This window comes from Podarcis vaucheri, assembly GCF_965113315.1.
Source record: "Podarcis vaucheri genome assembly, chromosome: Z".
Taxonomy (NCBI): domain Eukaryota; kingdom Metazoa; phylum Chordata; class Lepidosauria; order Squamata; family Lacertidae; genus Podarcis; species Podarcis vaucheri.
This window is the reverse complement of record NC_138758.1, coordinates 39736675-39759271: the sequence shown is the minus strand read 5'-3', so window position 1 is coordinate 39759271 and position 22597 is coordinate 39736675. Positions and strand designations below refer to the sequence as shown.

The 22597-nt window shown below is 45.2% G+C and overlaps 2 protein-coding genes and 1 long non-coding RNA gene across 5 annotated transcripts; 1 reads left to right on the top strand and 2 right to left on the bottom strand.

The window, feature by feature from the left end:
- Positions 1-2386: 2386 nt before the first annotated feature.
- On the bottom strand, positions 2387-8196 carry LOC309523710. Of its 2 annotated transcripts, XR_014215551.1 has the most exons (4): positions 8059-8196; positions 6377-6923; positions 2942-2976; positions 2387-2550 (listed from the first exon to the last, which is right to left on the bottom strand). It is a non-coding gene; the product is annotated as an uncharacterized lncRNA (long non-coding RNA). The 2 variants fall into 2 exon arrangements; XR_014215552.1 differs by lacking the exons at positions 2387-2550; positions 2942-2976 and having other exon boundaries at positions 6067-6923.
- HSPA5 (heat shock protein family A (Hsp70) member 5) lies at positions 8088-13589 on the top strand. The gene is made up of 8 exons (XM_082207691.1): positions 8088-8222; positions 9499-9730; positions 10079-10216; positions 10789-10901; positions 10994-11384; positions 11841-12078; positions 12269-12436; positions 12713-13589. Exons 1-8 carry the CDS (start codon positions 8104-8106, stop codon positions 13276-13278), a joined length of 1965 nt encoding a protein of 654 aa, XP_082063817.1. The 5' UTR covers positions 8088-8103; the 3' UTR covers positions 13279-13589.
- A 1136-nt stretch (positions 13590-14725) lies between these two features.
- RABEPK (Rab9 effector protein with kelch motifs) lies at positions 14726-22597 on the bottom strand. Of its 2 annotated transcripts, XM_082207757.1 has the most exons (8): positions 22289-22597; positions 20122-20253; positions 19869-20029; positions 18613-18765; positions 17504-17665; positions 17110-17259; positions 16271-16420; positions 14726-15004 (listed from the first exon to the last, which is right to left on the bottom strand). In XM_082207757.1, exons 2-8 carry the CDS (start codon positions 20205-20207, stop codon positions 14757-14759), a joined length of 1110 nt encoding a protein of 369 aa, XP_082063883.1. In that variant the 5' UTR covers positions 20208-20253; positions 22289-22597; the 3' UTR covers positions 14726-14756. The 2 variants fall into 2 exon arrangements, with proteins under 2 accessions (XP_082063883.1, XP_082063884.1); XM_082207758.1 differs by lacking the exon at positions 20122-20253 and having other exon boundaries at positions 22289-22596.

Genomic DNA, 22597 nt, shown 5'->3' with positions numbered 1-22597 from the left:
GAAGCTGGGTGTGAAGTTGTACATTCTCTGACTCCATTGCGTTCCACTTCTGAAATCAGTGAGCTGCTCTGTGCACATTTCCACACCCATTTTCCCTCTCCCCGAAATTATAGAAGATCCCCCTGTGGGGTCTCAGGAAAAGCCACAGAGGCCTGTTCTTGTCCTGCCCCCCCCCAACTGATGCCATTTTGCTTCTGTGAAAACTGCCTGCTTTAGAATTTAGGAGGATGAGCCACAAATATGTGAAGACCATTTAATGTTGCTAGGCGATTTTCAGGAAAACCTCCCTCTGGCAGGCAACTCTCCCCTTCAAGGTATCCAGGAAGGGTGTCCTGTTTTGATCAGCACAAGGAACCTCGAAAGGGTGGAAAGAAGGGGGGATGCCTATAAAAAGTAAGAAGAAAGGCTGTTTGGTGCAGCTTCATCATCACACTAGTGAGTGTGGCTCCCCTGCTGTTTTACTCACCTGAATAAATGAGTGATTGAGAATCTCCTCTGTCTATGGCATTTATTGGCAGTTTGGGCCCAATTAGTTGACCCCAACACCCATCCCTCAACAGTTCCCATCTTGATACTTGCTTTATACAGTATTTTATTAGTGCCTGCTAAGGTAGGGTTACCAGACGTTCCCTGTTCCCGGGGATAGTCCCCGGATTTGCAAATCTGTCCCCGGACAAATTCCGTCCCCAGAATGTCCCCAGATTTGCATATCTGTCCCCGGGAAATGTGGCAGCGGCAGCCTCAGCAGCCTGGTAGCGCATTTGGTTCTGGCTGCTCACTGCTCACTGCCGTGGCGCCCGCCATTTTTCCTCTCCGGAAGTCCCCATATGATATGTCTTGTGCACAACACACCATATGGGGACTTCCAGAGAGGAAAAATGGTGGGCACCATGGCCACGAGCAGCTCCTGAAGCCAGCCGGAGCCAAATGAGCTACCAGGCTGGCTCCAGGCTGCTGACTGCCTCTGCCGCCGCCACTGCCAAAGGGGAACCGGGGACGTCTAGCGGTACAGATCTCCTGCCCACTTCCCCCTTTGTTTTGACTGATCGGGGAAGGCTCAGGAGTCTCAGGTGGGTGCTGCGCCATTGCCCAGGAGGGCGCAAGGCGCGTGGTTTCTCTGCCAGGCAAGGTGCAAAGCCCTTCTTTCACACCCTGTGAAACATAAATGCGCAGAGTTTTTTAAAAACTGGGCAATGGCCTGCCACGTGCCTGTGATTCCCAAGCCTCCCCCAATCTCTTGCCCCCTTCCCCCTTTGTTTTGACTGATTGGGGGAGGCTTGGGAGTTGCAGCTGGTCAACCGTTGCCCATTTTTTAAAAACACTGTGCATTTATGTTTCACAGGGTGCAAAATAAGGGTTTTGCACCTTTATACAATATGCATGTGTGCTTGGGCCCAGCATCCCCACTACTGACTCCCTGTTGCTACTCAGCTTAAAAAAAAAAAAAAGTGTCCCTGGATTCATTGGGAAAAAATTGGTAACCATATGCTAGGGCACATTTTCTCTCTTGGCTTCAGTCTTGGCTTTTGAATATGTTGGGCTGGTAGGAGAGGCTAGCACCTTGAAAGACAACTGGCAGAAAAAGAAGCATACCTGCATCCTCGGCTCTGAGTCTCAGCACCATATGCTTCGGTGAAAAATAATAATTTTGTGATGTATTCACAGAGTTCTGCACACATCAAACAGGTAGTTTAAAGTGTGTGTAGAAAACAGTTTTCTTTCTAGGCAAAGAAGAGCCAAGCTCATTAATCTGAATTGGTTCTGCAGTTATTGTGTTTGTAGCACCATTAAGGCCTTTCAGTGGCACTTGCGAAAAGGCTGGAGATATAACATAGCGTGTTAGAGAGGGATTGTGTACTGCAAGGAGCAGGACACACACCCCTTCTCCCATTTGGGACGGTAATCTACACAGCTGGCAATAGTAGTGGTGGGACGAGAGCAGATGGTAGCCAGAACCTCCCATCCCATTCTCTCTTTCTTACCCCAAATCAGCTTTCCCATTGCCCAAAATATATACCCAGCCAGATTATCTGACCAGACATTCCTAAAGTAGGCTTTGACCACCAGGTGGCTTCCCCAAGGTTTTGTTGGACAACTGGCTGCCGTACTGTCTGAGGCTAATGGGAGTTGTAGTTCAGAGCGTCTGGAAGGCATCAAATTGGCAAGGCTCCTTTGAAAGTTTAAAGCAAGGATTCAGATACACATCTGAATGCCTTGCTGGAAAACAACAGGAATTTGTTGTGCCCATATTTGCCTTCAGGGCTCCCCATAGATATCTGGGTAGGCACTGTGGGAATGCAGGACGCTGGACTAAGGGGAACTTTGGTCTGGATACCATGCTTTGTCTCATGCGTTTTTATTGTTAAGCAACAAATCAGTTCACAGAAGGAATTACTGAAGGCTGTTTACTTTCCACATGGCACATTTCACAACAGCCAGTAGTTTGATGTTAAATTGTTGATGTAACATCCAGCTGTTGTTTGCAGCTCTCATTTCCCCTTGAATGATGGTAGTGTGTGGGACCCCATAATAGAGCGTAACTCTCGTATCCTGTTTAGCAGAAGTAATTTGTATGAGGACTGCATAGTGACACAACAAGCTTAGAAAAGTTTTAACTGTCATGTTTTCTTCCATCGAATTGTGGGAATTGTAGTTTGTGAGAATACTGATACATCTCCATTAAAGATCCCTGTCACAGCAGAACTATAGCTCTCAGGATTCCTTGGGCTTGGGCGCATCCAGGAGGGGGCAGGGGGCAGCTGCCCCCACAGATAAAGTAAAACAATAAAAATACTTAATTAACTGAGGTTCTGCCCCCCCCCCCATAAATTCTGGCTACACCTATGCCTTGGGAAGATGGAATGACTGTTAAACCTATTTAATTATGGGGCATAGATATATATATGTATATAACACTGCTTTTTTTCAAAGGTACAATCACCTCTGTTTTATCCTGCAGAGGGTTAACAACAGCAGCTAGGAGGAAGATGTGCACATTAGTGGCATTAAGCCAAATTTAACCTCTTAGAATCATAGAATTATAGAATCTTAGAGTCATAGAATCTTCTTGGTAGAGGTCTTGTTATATTTTATAGGTATACAGGCTTCACAGGTTCTTCCTGAAGGCAGCTGAGCAAGCTGAGGAAGTCTGTGCTCAAGTAACCCTAGGACAGCTCCCTCATCTTCTGCCTGGATGAATGCTAGGAAGTTGAATGGCAGGATATGGTGCAATACTACGAAACTGTGGGGTGACTCATACTATGTACATTTATTCAGATATTAGTCCCACTGGGTGGTATCTGACTTAAGTCAAAAAAGACCAATTGAAATCAATGTCTGCTGACTTTTGTAGGTTTACTCTGAGCATGGCTTAGGCTTCCAGACGGTTGCTGTTTTCAGGTGGGATGCAATCAGATACTGGCAAATTTATGTATTTATTTATTTGATTTATATTCCACTTTTCCTTCAAGGAGCTCAAAGTGGCATACATGGTTTCCCCGCTCCTTGTTTCCATTCTCGCAACAATGCTGTAAGGTGGGTTAAGCTAAGAGACAGTGAATGGCCCAATCACCCAGTGAGCTTCATGGCTGAGGGGGATTTGAACCCTGGTCTACCAGGTCCTAATTCAACACTATTACCACTGCACCACACTAGCTATAAATCCAGGTTTTGCAACTGAAGTTGATTTGGTGCTTTTGTGCAACAAACCTGCTTCCCCAATCCCATCAGAATTTTTATAATAAGTGACAAGAAAACGCACTGGAAAGTGATGGATAATAATTGCTTGATGAAGTATCTCTGCAAACAATCAGAATAGAAGTTCTAGAAAAGATGGTGTGACTGTTGTCTACCCTCCCCACAAATTTTGTGCAAATAAAAAAGAGCAAAGTGACCCTAATTGGATACCACCCATAGTGTGCAAAACTAAGTGTATTTAAGATTCAAAAGCTCAACCTAAACAATATCCCTTCAGTGGATGGTTGTCTGTTTTTCCCATGGGCACTCTCAGTTGGACATTCTATGCCAGGGATGCCCAAACTTTTTTCAAAGAGGGCCAGATTTGATGAAGTGAACATGCGTGAAGGCCGACTTTTTTTGATTTTACCCCAAAGTTGTTGAGCTTTTTTAACAATTGTTGAGCTTTTTTTAGGATTTGACCCCAATGAATAAACTGCCACAGGGGCCGGATAAAAACAGACTTTGGATGTGCCTGTGAATGCTTCATGTAAAAAATCATGTGTGACTACTGCACGTGTGTGTGTGTGTGTGTGTGGAGGATCTTCTTTGTCTTATCTACCTCTATACATAAAGAAGAAAGATTATCTTACCCATCAAAAGAGTTTGTTGCCAGCAAATATGGACCCTGGCAAGCTAGTACTTGATATAATGGTTTGAAAAGAGTTTTTCCTTTGCATTAATTATTGTCAGAAGCAGGGGCACGCCTACAACTAGAGTTGCTACACCTGTGACTAAGGGGGAAATTGCAAGTTGATTTTTTCCCTAGTCACGAAAGCTTATGCAATTTTGAATATTTCCCAACACCTTATACCTTCAAGCTATTGCACTGTTTTTATGAGGCTGCCATTCTCATGAACAGTTATGCCACTTTCAGACAATCTGTTAATTGAGCACTCGCATTGATTTGGAAGTTTGCAGGAAGGTTAGACAACCCAGGCCAGGCATAGGCAAATTTGGCCCTCCAGATGTTTTGAGACTACAATTCCCACCATCCCTGACCACTGGTCCTGTTAACTAGGGATGATGGGAGTTATATTCCCAAAACATCTGGAGGGCCAAGTTTGCCTATGCCTGACATAGGCTATTTATTGAACATGCATTTTGATTTATTTGCAGGGACATTAAGGAACACTGAGTCAAGCAAGTGTAAGCCCACACTTTCCATTTAATTTTCCTGTCACTTTTCTTATTGCAATAAGTCCATTTTGAGTGGGATGGGGAACAGGTTTGTTTGCAGTATTCTGGTGAAAAGAAAGAATGTAAGAAGAGCTTGCTAGATCAGGCAAGTGGCTAATTTAGTCCAGCACCCTCTTCTCACAGTGGCCAACCAGATGCCTCAATGGGAAACCTGCAAGCAGGACCTGAGCACAGGAGCACGCTCCCCTTCTGCAGTTTCCAGCAATTGGAATTAAAGACTAGAGGCAGAGAATGCCTATCATGGTTAGTAGCCATGGATATGCTTTTCCTCCATGAAATTGTCTAATAAGCCATCTAAGTTGGTGGCCATCACTGCCGCATGTGGGAGTGAGTTCCATAATAGTCAATTTCTTTTATTTCCTGAATCTTCCAACATTCAGCTTCATCGGATGCCCACAAATTATGGCATTACAAGAAACAGAGAAAAGCACTCTCTATTCACTTTCTACATGCCATGCATAATGTTATAAACAGTTTGCATTTCTTAGTGCAGAAAGTATAGATCTGATGTATAGAGATCTTTCCTATTCTCCTTAATACACGAGGATTCTGGAAGCTACTCTGTGTGACAGAAGCAAGCAGAGGGGTTAATGATTGGGTTATACCTTCTGGGAAGCTGGTTTGAACTAGTTCTCTTATCTCTTCCAATTAAGGGCATGCTGACTATAGAATGCTTAGTGTTAAGGTTTAGTCTTAAGTTTTTAAGTTTTTGTAAGTGCTGCAACTGGATTTTTATGGACTGTGCCAATCCTGAATGTACAATATTTGGACTTGTGACCATTATGCTCATTTGCCTTCAGCACAAGTAAAGCTCTACTGGATAAAATATTGCCTCTGGTCTATTTTTGGAAACTCTGCTACTACGAGTTTAAGTTTTTCCTTCACACGTACAACATACAGTAAATGTGTCACCTCTTCCTGGCCTTTTACCTAATCAGAAAGTCCCAAATACTGCAACTGTTGCTGGAGGCCTCCCAATCACTGTTGACTGTGGAACCTGAATTTACAGTCACACGGCTGGATCCCACCAAAAAACAGCAGCAGTCTGTTGGTTACAAGGGGATGGTACTAGTATTGTTGTAGGGCAAATCTGCTGTTTCACTAGTACCATTAACTACTCGTGAATCGGGCTGAAGAAAGAATCTGTATTTAGGCTCCCCATTTTCTCCTACATTGAATGAACTGTGTTACACCACCATATAACACTGTTTGTCTGCTTAATTATATATTCCCTATTTTGTCTGGGAAACTCAAGGGTTGAAAACGAGGTTCCAACGTTATACCCTCACAATAACCCTGCGAGGTAGGCTAGGCTGAAGCAGAATGACAGGTCTATCCTCGACCAGTGAGCTGCATGGCCTACAGAATATAGCAGCCAGCATCTGCCCCAGTCCTAGTCTGACACTTTAACCGGTGCAAAGCAGCCTTCAGTACTGCCTACGGAGACATCGTGGCAGCCATAGGCACAGCAAGCCATGCCTTTTTCTGCCCCCGCCTATAACAGGCTGCCAGGCCTCGTAACCATAGAAACTTCCAGAAAGAGCCAACCCTTCATGCCTAGAGATTTTTCAACATGACGCCCAATTCCAGCCAATGAGCTCGCTCCGCTTGGCTCATGCAGCAGCCCTTGATTGGACTGCAACACCGGTAGGGCGGCCCAATGAGGCTCGAGGACGGCCGAGAGGAAAGAGAAGGGGTGGGGAAGGAAAGCGACACAACCAAGCCTGACGGAGCGGTGCGCGACGGGGGCCTGACGTCACAAACGGAGCGGACCTATCGGCTCCGGCCAGCTTGGTGGCAAGCGACCAATCGGGAGGCTCCAGCGAGAGAAAATGGGCCAATAGTGCGACTCCACGCAAGGCCACGGGAACGTATATAAGAGCCGAGGGGGAATATCTGGGCCAGACCGTGATCTTTGAGTGAGAAAATCACAATTCAGATCGTTGCTTTCGTCGGATAGAGCGTGAGGCGACCGCGAGGTCCTGTTACTTAATACAGGTAAGGCTCGGGGTGGCCTAGTGCTTGAGCGGAAGAGGGGGCGGGGGCCGGGGCCTAACGAGAAGGGGAGGGCGGCGTCTCCAAATCTATCGGGCCTTGTGGGGTCCCCCTTGCCCTCAAAATGCCCCTTCGTTCTCATTTATCCAGGTTCCCATTGAGAAAAAGCCTATTGCGGCTCACGGTCCAAAGCGCGCCATTTTTATTCCCATTTCCTGCCAGTTCCATATTCCCCTTGGTGGTGGTGGGGTGGCGATTGCAACAGTATTTGGCATGCATGAATGAATAAAAGGGGTTTATATCGCAGAATAGGAACGGAGGTTTGTGCGGGGTATTCTTTTTCGTTCCCCTGCTCCTTATCGGGGAGAGGGGATTTATGCAAAAAGCAGAACTTGCTAGACGTCTCTGTATGGTGTTTGTTTTGTATATTGATAACCTTTACCGGTTTGGGGTAAATAGTAATGGCTGGGTTTCTGGTGGTGAGTACAGCGACTACTCCCTTCTCCCACTTTTTACGATGGTTTTCTTATGAGAATGGGTGAAGGCAAAACAGCTGTGGTTGTAGTGAACAATGTTAATTATTTGAATCGAGGCTGCTACTCGTTTTACAGTTGCTCCGTATACCAAAAAATGGGAGGGGGGAGTAGGCTATCTCTGGCACTGGATTACCAATTTACTCTTTGCCTTTAATGTTGGGATTGTCTGAACTAAAGTTAAGAGGTTGGTAGCCCTTTTTTGATGTGTTACGTTTTGCAGCTTTTACACACTGCCTTTCCACATGATATTTCTCAATGAATGTCTGTAGAATTTAGCGCAGTGTGTGGGTTCACATTCATGTTTAAGTATCACGACAGCTACATATTTTCTTAACCCCTTGGCTGCCTTTTCCTTGAACAGAAAAGTTTCCTTTGTATAGGATTTAGGGTGTTTTCTTTGAGCTGCCTGCATGTTTGCAGGCTGTGGGTCTTGGTAGCCTCTAGTCCTGATTGGCCTTCCCAGCCTTTGCTAATGATATGTGGGACCAGTAATACTTACTCTGTAAATCTGCCCCCGTTTCTGTTAAATGGGCATCATGGTATTGTCTTTTTGCTCATAGTATTGCCACTGATGATTGATTTTACTTATTACAGGGTTTTTTTCTCCCTGATTGTGAATACTTGGTACAAGGGCAAAATGAAGTATGCACTTGTCTGCCTGTTGCTCATTGGCAGTGTATTTGCTGCTGATGACGACGACAAAAAGGAAGATGTGGGGACTGTGGTTGGCATTGATCTGGGAACCACATATTCCTGGTAAGTAAAAGAAAGGTGCCTATTTGATTGAGTGGCTTCTGAGTGGCTTCTGGGTGTCTTGAATAGCTTATGGCCACTGCACCAAAATATGGCCAAGATTTGATGCAGTGTTGTGAACCGTCATTCTGCACTAGTGAATGCAAATTAATTGTACTGTACTATTTTAATGCACTTGGTACAAGTCAGGGGAGTAACAATACAGTGGTGCCCCGCAAGACGAAAGAGTTTTCCGTTTTTGAGTCGTTCCTTAAGACGAATTTCCCTATGGGCTTGCTTCGCAAGAAGAAAGCCCATAGGGAAATCTCCGGGGACCTCTTTTAAAATACTGGCGGTCGGGAGCAAAGACTTTCGCCCACCGCCGGCCTTCAGAAGAGGTCCTGGACCTCTTCTGAAGGCCGGGGGGGGGGCAAAAGTCTTTGCTCCCCCCCGCCTGCCTTCCCGGGACAGCGGAGACTTCTCTGCTGTCCCGGGCGATCTTAAAATGCTGGTGGGCGGCAGCGAGGGCTTCGCTCCCGCCTGCCAGCATTTTAAGATCGCCCGGGACAGCAGAGAAGTCTCCGCTGTCCCGGGCGATCTTAAAATGCTGGCGGGCGGCAGCGAAGCGTTCGCTGCCGACCCCCAGCATTTTAAAATCCCCCCGGGACAGCGGAGGCTTCGCTGCCGCCCGCCAGCATTTTAAAATCGCCCCAGGACAGCAGGGGCTTTTAAAATGCTGGCGGGCAGCAGCAAAGTCCTCTTGTCCCCGGAGCCTGCGGGGCGGGAGGTGGGGAGAAGGGCTTTTCTGAAGGCTGGCGGTGGGAAGAAAAGCCCTTGTTCCCCCCCCCCCCCAGCCTTCAGAAGAGGTCGGGGGACAGACAGACTGTCCCCGGACCTGGTCTGAAGGCGGTTTCCATAGGAACGCATTGATTGATTTTCAAACCGTGCTTCGCAAGACGAAAAACTCGCAAGAAGAAAAAACTTGCGGAACGAATTAATTTCGTCTTGCGAGGCACCACTGTACGATAGCTATTCAGCTCAAACTATTTTGATTCAGTATAGTCTTACAGCTAAAAGCTTGAGTACTGGCCAGAAACATTAGTATTAACCTGTTTAGCCCAGAGGATCCAACTAGCTTACTTGTTGCACCTCTTCACAGGACTCAGATTTTTGGCTTGATGTGCTTGATTTATGTGAATTCTGTTTGTTTGTTTTTTTGGTGTATTATATTTTGTGAACCACCCAGAAGGCTTTAAATAATACATATATTTTAAAAAGTAACTTCCATTCTCTTTTACAGTGTTGGTGTTTTCAAGAATGGGCGTGTGGAGATAATTGCTAATGACCAGGGTAACAGAATCACACCCTCCTATGTGGCCTTCACACCAGAGGGGGAACGTCTTATAGGTGATGCAGCAAAGAACCAGCTGACTTCAAACCCTGAGAATACTGTATTTGATGCCAAACGCCTCATTGGTAGAACATGGAATGATCCTTCTGTGCAGCAGGATATAAAATATCTACCTTTCAAGGTACTCATTTTGTGCCATTTATGTTATGGTATATAAAGTACATTTAACACCTTTTGGTGTGAAATTTGAACCCAGCCTGTCCCCAGCCCTAGCACTTTCCTAGACACACTAGGTTACTAAGCAATGTATGAAGTGTTTTTCCAGTCCACACAACTTATGGCACTGCTTTCACTCTGCTTAAGATACCAGCATCCAAGCATGGGTCATTCTGCATCTGGCAACCCGATGGGCAGGTTGTTTGGTCCTGCCGCTTCTTCAATGGAACCTCTTTAAATCCACCACAATATTAATATTGTAGATGGTGTGCTTTTGGTTTGTAACCATGTCCACTTGTACTTGTCTTTACAGGTCATTGAAAAGAAGTCTAAGCCCCATATTCAGGTTGATATCGGAGGTGGCCAAATGAAGACCTTTGCCCCAGAAGAAATTTCAGCAATGGTTCTGACTAAAATGAAGGAGACTGCTGAGGCCTACTTGGGAAAGAAGGTAAGATGATGTTTCCGCCGGAGCACACAAGCAAAAAGAATAGGCACTGAGGGGAGCCTTTGTGAATCTACCATGTATGGAGATTGGCCAGTGGTTGGTCTAATCCTTTACTGCTTACTCTAGTTAGCAGCAGGTCTCGATGCCTTTCTGGTCTAGAGATCATTCTAAACTGGCTTGGACATGTAATATTCTACTTACAATGTAAGTGCTCTGCCACTGAGCTTTGATGCCTCCTAACAGGCCTGGCTGCTTGTACACAAGGAGTCCCTACTTTTTTGGTTCCCCAGGTCATAAAATGGATGGGGGTGGTAGAATTGTTCTCCAAGTTGAGAAGGCCAATCTGTAGCCTTCTGGATGTGTTTTAATTCCAATTTCCAATATCCCTGACAGTTGACAATGCTGGATGGGGCTGATGAGAGCCCTGCAGCATCTAGAGGGCAACAGGCAATCCACTCCTCTAAATAGTCTTGAAAGGTGCATTCTAGACAATCGGGCTCCCCACCCCCCCAAAAACCCCTTTATTAGATGTTAATTTGGAAACAGCAATCAGAATTACTCTCATTCTTCTCCAGGTCACCCATGCTGTTGTCACTGTGCCAGCTTACTTCAACGATGCCCAGCGTCAGGCTACAAAGGATGCTGGTACTATTGCAGGGCTGAATGTCATGAGAATAATCAATGAGCCGTAAGTAGGGTTTTAAGTCTTCTGCCAGTATTTGGAGTTTGTGTGGGCTTTTCTCACATTTACCAAACGTAACAAGTTGCTCTTTCTTACAGGACTGCTGCTGCTATTGCTTATGGCCTAGACAAGAGGGAGGGCGAGAAGAACATCCTTGTCTTTGATTTGGGTGGTGGAACCTTTGATGTCTCCCTCCTCACAATTGATAATGGTGTCTTTGAAGTTGTGGCAACCAATGGAGACACTCACCTGGGTGGGGAAGACTTTGACCAGCGTGTAATGGAACACTTCATCAAGCTCTACAAGAAGAAAACTGGAAAGGATGTTCGGAAGGACAACAGAGCTGTTCAGAAGCTTCGTCGAGAAGTTGAAAAGGCCAAAAGAGCGCTTTCTTCTCAACACCAATCTAGAATTGAGATTGAATCCTTCTTTGAAGGAGAAGACTTCTCTGAAACCTTGACAAGAGCAAAATTTGAAGAACTGAACATGGTAGGTATCTTGAATTTTAAAATAGGTTGTTTCTAATAAAATGGCTCTACTATTTGGAGCAATTGCTGTACACAAAACATAAAATTGGGAGAGAAATAAGATTATAGTAACGTAATAACATGTAGTACATGCCCGCCATGGGAAAAATAAGGTGGTGCCACTCCCAAGACACTGTGCTGGTCAAACTGCACCAACAGCAGAGAATAAATTGGTTCCCTAATGGCTTGAGTCAAAATTGCTTGCCCTCTAAAAGATAGCAATGACTGATCTTTGTAGATTCTCCTGTTAAAGAAAAATGAGATATTAAGAGTAGGCCCATCTGATCTCAAATAGCATCATACATGGGCATCTTGGGGGGCGGGATGTATCTGATAATTTGGTGACTGTATCATCTTGTGGCCTTGTTCTGTGATTGCCTTTCTACATCAATTAAATGATTTCAAATTCTGCTTCTAGGATCTCTTCCGTTCCACCATGAAACCTGTCCAGAAAGTCCTAGAGGATGCAGACCTAAAGAAGTCTGACATTGATGAAATTGTGCTTGTTGGTGGCTCTACTCGCATCCCCAAGATACAGCAGCTTGTGAAAGAATTTTTCAATGGCAAGGAACCCTCTCGTGGAATCAATCCTGATGAAGCTGTAGCTTATGGTGCTGCTGTGCAGGCTGGTGTACTCTCTGGGGATCAAGATACTGGTAAGTCTGAGTGACTTAAATGCTGCATGAGATGTTGGGCAGAGTAGCCTGTACAAGTGAAAAGCTTTCAGTCAGCCTCATAACTGTTTGGAATGGAAGATCTTTGTCTTTGCTGGCTGTCAAGTTTGTCACTACAGCTAGATAAATTATGGTGATGCTTCATCGCTTAAAACCTCCTTTTCATTCTTAGGGGATCTGGTGCTGCTTGACGTGTGTCCTCTGACCTTGGGCATTGAGACTGTTGGTGGAGTAATGACCAAACTTATCCCAAGGAACACTGTTGTCCCCACCAAGAAATCACAGATCTTCTCCACAGCTTCAGATAACCAGCCAACTGTGACAATTAAGGTTTATGAAGGTAAGTGGCCGACCAACATCATTTGGTTTGGAAACTTTTAGAGTTTTTTTTGTCTTCTGGGCAGTAAAGAGTAAAAGGTGACTCCAACACAGCTTAATTTTGCAATGCATGTTTCCACATTTGTGAGGTTCCTTAACATTCTTTGAGTATCACTAGCTGTTGATTATTAATAGAAACACAAGTGAGATGCCTTTAAAAAATGATAATCTTGTACTTGCGTGATTACCAGAGTATAATCTGAGTGATTTCATGTGAAATGAAATTTCCCCCCTGTAGGAGAACGTCCTCTTACAAAGGATAATCATCTCTTGGGAACTTTCGATCTGACTGGAATCCCTCCTGCTCCCCGTGGTGTCCCTCAAATTGAAGTTACCTTTGAAATAGATGTGAATGGAATCCTTCGTGTTACGGCTGAGGACAAGGGCACAGGCAACAAAAATAAGATCACCATCACCAATGACCAGAATCGTCTTACTCCAGAAGAAATTGAGAGGATGGTCAATGATGCAGAGAAGTTTGCTGAGGAAGACAAAAAGCTGAAAGAGCGGATTGATGCTAGGAATGAGCTGGAAAGTTATGCCTACTCACTGAAAAACCAGATTGGAGATAAGGAGAAGCTCGGTGGCAAGTTGTCATCTGAAGACAAAGAAACAATAGAGAAGGCTGTAGAGGAAAAGATTGAGTGGCTAGAGAGTCACCAAGATAGTGACATCGAGGAATTCAAAGCCCAAAAGAAGGAACTGGAAGAGGTGGTGCAACCAATTGTGGGCAAGTTGTATGGTAGCGCAGGCCCACCCCCTACCGAGGAAGAAGCAGCAGGAGGAGATAAGGATGAATTGTAGACATCAGTTTCCTAGATGTTGATGCTGTAAATATTGGACTTTGAACTTTTGTTTAAACTATTTGAACTCTAGATTTGGAATGTGATCTGAATCTTCACATTGGGTGGAGTTGGAAATGCTAGCCCAAAAGTGGCTGTATACTGCTTTTCATTAGCAGTTGATAAATGTCCAGCAGGGGGGTGGGCAACCTGACACAGGGAGCGGGTGAAGTATTGAAACCATTCTATTTAACAAGTTGGGTTGTGTGTGTTATGTGGAGAACTTTTCTACCCTCCACAAGTGACAACAATAAATTTGTTACTTACACTGGATCTGGGTCTATTTGATCTTTGTAACACAAATGCTTATAGGAACTAAGAACATACCAGGACCAGAGCTATAGTTCTGTCTGCATGCTTCTTGGTCTGACCCCCTCAGATGCCACCTTCCTCAGAGCATAATACAATTGGGCGAAGAATTATTCCCATGCATGTCTGCTGGGTGGTAGCAGGCCATTAGGTGATGACTTGGCATATGTGGACAAGCCACAGAAGCATTAGAATCAGAATTGTACAGTTGCAAGATGCCCTCAGGGTCATTTAGTGGTCCTTAAGGTTTGCATGTTTTGTTTCTAGATGAAAAGTGATGTGTAAATGAGCTCAGAGTAAGTATGCATTATTGTGCCAGGTCAGAATACCTCAAGCTGGATCTCTGAATAATTTAAGGAATTTCAGGCCCAGAAATATACAAGAGAGAAGCTAAGGGCTGGACCAAGCACACAAGGGAGATGATTTTGGATAAGTTAATCCCTAGCTTTATCAGCTGCTCAACTCTGCAGTTTGTTTGCTTGATCACACAAGAAGCAGCCCATCTACTATTTTAGTTAACCATAACTAACTCTGAGAGCCATGATGTGTTGCTTATTTAATATGCAAGCTGTCTGGCTCTTTCGTCAACATAAGCTAATGCAATGAAACCACTTGGCCAATAACCTGTGTTAATTACAATCTGCTGCCCATTGTTGGCAAAAGCTGTGTGCCCTTAGGAGTTAATGGTACTTTCCTATCTACTGAACTGTTTCAGTGCAGTAAATCTGTTATATGGGAAATTGTCCAATCCTGAACCCTCCAGCACTAATTCTTATTAGCTTCTTCTAACACATCCTGATTCATCCCATTGTTGGCAAGAGAGCACCATTTGGGGTTCAGTGCCTGTAGAAACTACACATTTCATTTTCTGAGGGTCTTATTCCACTTCCATGGTAGTAATATGAAGCAGTCAACCACCCAAATTTGATTAAAGGAGGGCAACTCACTTGTATTTTATTAAGCACTCCCCTTCCTTTCCCAGCCATTCCAGCCACTGGACACGCTGAAACTTTCAAGAGGCAGAAATATGCGCACACACTTAATTTGTAGTCCTCCGACACAAAATGTGGATTGTCTTGCATTACAAGGAGGGAGGCAGATTTAGATTATTAAACATTTATTTAAAACATTTTACTTAAGAAGAGTTACAGCACTGTCTTTGTAGATTTCCCCTTTAATATCCATTCCACCAAACACTAAGCACAAGTGTTCATCTGGGCAGCCTTGAGATAGATTGTCTCCATTAGAGCCTCCAGCTCCTTCCTTCCTGTTGCTGTCCTCACTGGAAGACACTTTCCATGGAACAACACACATAGACTGGTCCAGACGAGCAGAAGGCACAGGAGTTTTAAACTCCAGCTTTGTCCAATGTCCCTTTTCTGCAGTTAAAAATAAATAAATAGAAAACTATGCAAAAAAAGGGGGGAAAGCAGCAGCTTCTTGTAAATTAAAACATCACTATTTGTCAATCTTAAAAGAGCTGGAAAATTAGACCTGAAGCTTCTACAGAGAGTGGAAATATTGGGGATCTCTTTTCCCTCTTAACATTCTAAGTGACATACATGTGAATAGTGATGGCTGCCAGCTGTATGGTTTTAAAAGCAGCAAAGAAAGATTCTTGGAGGATATGGCAAACCAGTTGTTTGGAATCAAAAAGGGGAGACTGCAGTTTCGTACAACTCCTGCTTGCAGGCTGCTGACTGAGAACAGTATGTGGGGCTATTTAGACCAGAAGGGCTCTTGTGGGTGTTATGGAACACTGAGCGGCTCTTAGGCACCTTTCAAACTATTCCCATCTAGACCAGGAGTAAGAAACTCATGGCCTGCCAGATGCTGTTGAATTCCTAACTTCCATCAGCTCCAACCGGCATAGCCAAGGGCGGGGATTCAGTAACATATTGCAGAGCCACCAAGTTCAGATGGGTTGGGTAAAAATAATAAATTACGTACTATTATTCCTGATCTAGCCCACTGCTGCCTAATACTGAGAGCAGCTCCTCAAGGTTTCCACTAGTGAGAGAGGAGAGAGAAGCCCCTTTCCTATCACCTGCTGCAAAAGATCCTTTTAACTGGAGAATATTTGGGATTAAACCTGGAACCTTTCTGCATGCAAAACACCTGCTCTTTCACAGAGCTATAGATGCTTTTGATAAACATGAAGCTGCCTTATTCCATATCAGATTTCTTTTGCACACGTAGCCCAGGTGTGCCTACTCTGAATTGACCACAACTTTCCAGGGTTGCAAGCAGATCTGTTTCAATATCACCTGTTCCCTGATGCTCCTCCCTCTCCATCTTGTTAAAAAATTGCAGACTTAAGGAACTAAGCCTGGGACCTTTTTCATGCAACAGGTGAGCTCTACCTCTGATCTACTACTCCCTTTAGTATGTGGTGACAGTGTTTATAATCCGGGGTGGGGGGAGTCACACTACATAATCAGAGGCCACATAAGCACTCTCTGTTTTGGATTACAGCTCCCATCAGCTTCAGCCACTACTAGCTTCAGATAAGATTGTCATGTGGGGAGGTTACATGGCTGGGGCTGCCATCTCAAAATTGCTGGCTATGGCACATACGCAAAGAGGACTCCCCAGTATAATGTTCCCAAGGGAAGCTAACCAAAAATATCATAAGAAACACCCACCTATGTGATATTTATACATTGTGTCCAGTGCTCCTGTTGGGTCCATTCCACCAAATATATACAAATGGCCCTGAAACATAACTGCTGAGTGGGCTGCCCGCCCTGCTGGTACAGATCCAGTAGCCGACAGGGTCTCCCACTTCATTTCAGCTGCAAGCACATTAAACCAATCTACATCAGTGCTCATCAGGTGCAAAGCTTAAGCAAATTGAGCTTGAAACACACATAACAGGGCTGCATGCACATTCAGCGATTCTGCAACAGGAAAATGAATTTGGTAAAGAGTTTGGGACAGTTACTTCAAAGTTAAGTTTCTAGCTGTAATGACAGCAAAGATTATTGGAGGCGGTGGCTTAAACAGATGGGAAATGCCTGGAAAATAGGAAGCAAAGGAAGGCTAAATGGTATTTAGAATTTGTTTTTCCCATTAATGTCTGCCTTTCCATAAAGGAACTTGTGGCAGCATACACAGTTATCCTCCCCTTTCCCCCCTTGTATCCTCACAACCCTGCACGGTAGGTTAGACTGAGAGATTATGCCTAACCTAAGGTCACCCAGAGAAATCTGAGTGGGGATCTGATTCCTCGTCTTCCTGGATCTTGTCAAACGCTACCCACTACCCCACACCACCTCTTAAGGCTGTACCGCAATTCTGTAGTAACACAGCCAGCAGGTGGAAACTGTAATCAGGATCCTACAGTATTTCTCACATTCTTAGCCTTTAAGGCTTTATAATGTGTGGCTTCTAAAAGTTAAAGATCTATGGGTTGTTGTGTTTTTAAGGCAAGGTGGGAAGATAATAATCCCTTTCCACAAAGTTTGCACCACTGAGTACTTACTTGTATCAAAGCAGAAGAGATCATCAAAAAAGGTATCACCAGCCAATCCGCCATGTATGTACAGCCTGTTCTCGACAGCCACCACGGCATGGCCATGTCGAGGAGCAGGAGGGTCGCCCCGAACTTCTGGCTGCAGCCATGTCAGAGTGGCTACAGGTGGCAAGAGAGAAATGTATTAAGATGAAGCAACAGCTACCTCAAGGGCCTTGCTCCCTGCTTCCCACACATAGGGTTAAAAGGCCTACATTAGTCATGTTTATCCATTTCAACGGGTTTTCTCTAAGTAGGACTAACAGGATTCAACTCCTACTTTGCTCCATCTGCTGCCAGGCCCAGGGGAATCAGCTAAACATTTGGTTTGGGAAATATCTGCACAGAAGCAGAGGAAGCTTACCAGAGTCAAAGATGTGAAGCTGCTGGTCTTTGACTGGATCTACCCCTTTATCACCTCCTCCAAATACATATAAACGGTCCCCAATCACTGCTGAGGATGTATGGTAAGTGCGAGGGGATGGTGGAGTGCCGCTCACCTTAGGGCTCATCCAAGTTCCAGCTTCTAACGTGGAAAACAAAAATATTTGTAAGCTACAATATAGAAAAATTGGAGATGGTACACAAGTAAATTATAGGCACAGAAAATGAGGGTGGGTCACGTGTGGAAGAAAGAAATGGAATTCCTAGTCCCCTTTGGTTACCAGGCGAGTGCTTAAATGAAAGGCTAATCTAGTGGTACTTTGATTCAAAAGAATGTCAAAGAGAAACTAGAACTTGAAACTACTGAACTGTAGTTCCTCAAGAGATTTAGTGCTATAGGTTAGGGACTGAAATGAAACATTTTGGGGGTTTTAAATCAAATTACATGTGCCAGTTTGCTGACCAACGGCTTGGATGTTAGGATGTTATAAACCAACTATTTTGTGTGTATGTCAATGGCCACTGTTAAAACACAATTATCGTCATCTCTACATATTATTTCCTTCTGATCTCACAATTCCACCTTCTGACCCACCAGTGCAGTAACTCAGGATAATACTTCATGCATCTAAAGAAGTCAGATTGTAGTGTGCATAGGCTGATGCCATAATAAATTTATTAGATATAGACGGTGACACAAAACACTGTTGTTTTTGCTGCAGTACAATAACCCAGCTACCACTCTGAAATAAGTTTTATTGTTATTTTCATCATCTAACAGATAGGCAGTGTGGTGTAGTGGTAAGATTGTTGGACTAAGTCCTGAGAAACTAGGGTTCAACCCCCTGATTAAGGCCAAGTGAACTTGGACTAATCACTCTCTCCTAGCTTAACCAACCTCACTGGGTTGTTGTGAGGATAACCATTCTCAGGAGAGCTACATTTGCTGCTCTGAGCTCGCTGGTGGGATAGTGAGATGCAAATATTGGATATGAATAAATTTAGAAATTGGACAGCTGCATGTTTGAAATCTTAAAAAAAAATTACTCCAAGAAGTAATAAAATGAAAAGGAAATAACTAATACTCACGGAGGTCCAGAACTTGCACACAATTCCTGTTCCCAGTTTCACTGGCTCCTCCAAACACCCAGAGGCTCGTGGGCCAGCTTGTGGGAATGAAGGTGGCATGCTCATACCGCGGCAAGAGACCCCGCCAGGCAGGTGCCGTCCAGCAGTGTGCATCTGGGAGCCAGAAAGAGACGTAAGAGCCTGGTAGTGGGATCAGGCCAAAGGAGACTCATCTAGTCCAGCATCCTGTTCTCACAGCAGCACCTGATTCCGGGCAGTGTGGGTGCTTCCCATACATAGGGCGCCAAAAGAGGGAGAGCAAAATTGAGATGGTTCATTTCGGCGTGCCAAATTTTGTCATAACTCAGCACACCATATCACCAAAGATTACCAAAGTCTGCCCCTGCTCAGAGTCCAGCCAGATGCCCCAATGCAAAGCCCACAAGCAGGACCTAAAAGCAGCAGCACTCTCTGCAATTGCTGTCAGGTAAAGGGTGGATGGGCAGGGCTTTCCCAAAATGGCCTGGTGGCCCGTGGGCCAGAGGTCCTCCTCTCTTTCCCTATGGCAATGGCACCACCAGGGCAGAGCTTTTTGGAAGAAGTCCAGGGCACCAAAATGCCACAGGGCTCCTTTGAGTGTCGAGACCCTGCAGCCACCCCCTCGTTGGAAAATAACTCACACAAGGACACAGATACTAAGTTTATGTTATTGGGCAAATTTGGCCACAACTTTATTGAATTACAGAATGTGAGCAGTATTGGCTTAGGCATTGATTGGACCTGACTATATCTGACTCCTGCCCGCTGTGTGGGAAGTCCAGTAAGGGTAAACCACCGGTAGGGGGAGCCCTGTCCATGCAAGAGGAAGTCCTCCGGCTCACTCCTCAGTTTAAACTGTCCCCGGCCACACCCCACCGGCCAGCGGATTGGCTGGCCAGGCTCTGACGTGGCCGGGATACCCCCAGGCAACGGGAGACAAAGTCCCTCCCCCCCCCTGGGGAGTGGGTGGCCACATGGTCCACCGCAACTCCTCCCCACTGGGAAGTGGAGCAGATTTACCACATTTGGAAACCTGGTGAAGAAATACAGATCGTCACCTAAAGAGGGAGAAAGAACCCCATGAATCCAAGTCTAAAATTACTGCATTGCAGCCATGAGGACCAGGAACTTGCTTTTTTTTTTATACAAAAAACAAAACAAAAGCAGTTTGTTGAGAAGCTGAATTCTGCCACATATCATATGCTTCCTTCCTGCTCTAATGACACTCTAGCCCTTACCAAGATCCATGATGTAGGAGTCGGCAAAACTGCCACTCGGGTCTGCTCCCCCGACAAGGATGACTTTCCCTTTCCTGCTGCCCGGCTCTGCAGGAGGTAGGTACAAGGAGTTCTGCCCCACACGGGCACAGGGACTGTCCCCAGGTAGAAGAAGGGCATACCTGGCATGGAGAAATAAGCAAAAGTGATCTCAGCAAGGCTGCTGTTTGGAGCGTGTCTCTTTAAGCCTGCAATGCTATCTATGCACACTTACCCAGGAGTAAACACCATCGAACAAGCATGCATAAATGGTGTAGCAGCTACTAGGATGAGCTGGGAACCAGGGTAACCCTGGGCCATGAACTCAGTCAGAGAGTCCCAGGGAAGTCACTCTCAGCCTCTCCATCTACAACATGGGGATAAAACAAGGCTGGGTAACCTTGCTGGGACGTTCTATGGATTATTGAGGGTGTATGTGCAAAATACTATGAATACCCCAATCTTATTATTCATACAAGAGTGAAACAAATGCTGCAGTATGGACTCTGCCAGACAGCCTCTCTTCCAGGATACTCCATTCCACCACCAAATTTTCTCCTCCCTGCTTCTCAGAAGCCAGCCATTATTCCTTGCTCAGTGTGTACATTTCACCCTAAGTGAGCTGTTTTGCCCTCTCTGGGTCCAATCACTTGCCCCCCTAAAAAGTTCATTTTAAACTTTTGAAAAACTTCAAGTTCTTCCAAGCCTGTTGTGGGTGGATGGTGCTGTTTTACCTACATGAGATCACATACCAGAAGATGCTATGCAGCGTTTGCCAAATGGATGCCCTCCAGGTATTTGGGACTACAACTCCCATCAGCTCTAGCCAACAAGGTCGTTGTCATCCAAAAGATCTGAAATGCACCTTCTTGGCAAAGACTGTCTTCACTCTGTCCCATCAACACCAGAAGCCCATTAGGTGGTGACAGGAGAGAGAGCCCCTTCTGTGGCTGCTAGATAGGATTCCCTCCCAAGAGAGGTTAGATGAGCTTGTTATCCTTCCACCAGCAGGCTAAGGCCTCCCTGTTCAGACAGGCCTTTGGGAACTTAAGGTACAGACGATGCTGACTACTGGGCTGCTGTCAAGACAAACAGGATTTCAATTACTGGTTCCAAATGTGTTCCGATGTATTTTAAACTATTGTTGCTAACTAGCTTGTTTTTATTACTTTGCATTTTATAATGCTGCTTCAAAATGTTGAATCCCAACTTGGGAGAAAGGTGGGATATAAATATAATAGGCAAACGAATAAATAATGCACAGTAATATACAGGATAGCACCCTCATCCCCTGGTACACCAGATTTCTGCAACCTGATGTACAGTCATGTTCTTTTGAGGATAACAAGAATTGTTCTTTAAACCATCTGGAGGGCACTAGGGTTGGGGGAGGTCGATTTTAAAAAATTAGTTCTTTACTGAAGTTTGCATATTTCAAAAGAAAGAGCCACAACACAATCATAAGGTAATACTACCAATAAATAAATTACCAGAGTCGCCACCCCCTACAGCGATAAACAAGATCCATACCCCACACTACAATTCAAAATGTACAGTAAGTGTGGTGTTAAGAGTGTTGGACTAGGGGTCTGGGAAACAAAATTCCAAGTCCGCACTTAGCCATGGGTGCTTACTGGGTGTCCCAGAGTCAGCCCCTTCACTCTCAGCCTAACCACCTCACAGGGTTGTTTTGAGCATAAAGCGGGAAGAAAGAGAACTATAAGGGCCACCTTGAGCAGCTTTGAATTAAAGATGGGCTATAAAATAAACATGGCAATACAATTAATATAAAAGCCTGTCAAAAGCAGCATTAGAACATTGTAGGTGTTGTCTTCCCCCTTTTATTGGATTTTTCTTTACAAAACACAATACTGTAATTCATTCTTTCATTTTTTAAGTATTTACTTATGCATTTTCATAAGTACAGTAATGCAAGAATTCTCACTGATGCGTGCAGACCATTTGACAGGGCTGCAGGAGATCCGGGCCCTGCCTCGCGGAGCCTACGGTCTAAAATTCAACCTAGGAAAGCAACAGCAGAAATGAATGGCGTGCAAGAAATCCGCTATAAAATCGGAGGCAGGAGTAAATATCGGAGGCAGAATCTTGTAAAGGAAGGGCTATTAATAATTTAAGCCTCTGGCCGCAAGCAGAGTTTGACTGCATATTGCATGTCATCTTCCGCAAATTAATACTCCCTTTGCAAGGCTATTCCCCTCTGCTGGGGGGCACAGGCGAGAGAGCTCCCTGATCGATGGCTGCCCCTTCCAGGTAGGCTGAAGCGGATCTAGGGGGCCCACGCCTCAGTTCAGCACCGACCTCCCCGCACCCTGTTTCTCTTTGCACGTCAACTCCCTCCAACTGCATCCCACGTGCACTGATGCCCCGCCTCGAGAACGCACCAGTTGCCTTCCTCCGGGTTTCCTCCCGGCTTCAGCTCCAGCAGCGCCGTCCGCGAGCCCGGCTCCGGTCCCATGGATGCAGGCCGAGGGAGAGGGGTGAGATCAAAAAAACCGACGCCCCGCCCCCGGGTCCGTTGCTAGACGACCAGCAGCTCCGCCCTCAGCGTGGCTACTGTGCAAGCGGACAGCGCTTCACGGTAAAGCCACCCCGCTGCTGCACACTTTTAAATTGCATATTCTTTCTCCTCAGTTCATTCTAAGGTGCAGCATACTTTTCTCCCCGCTTATTTTTTTTTAAGAAAGAGAGCC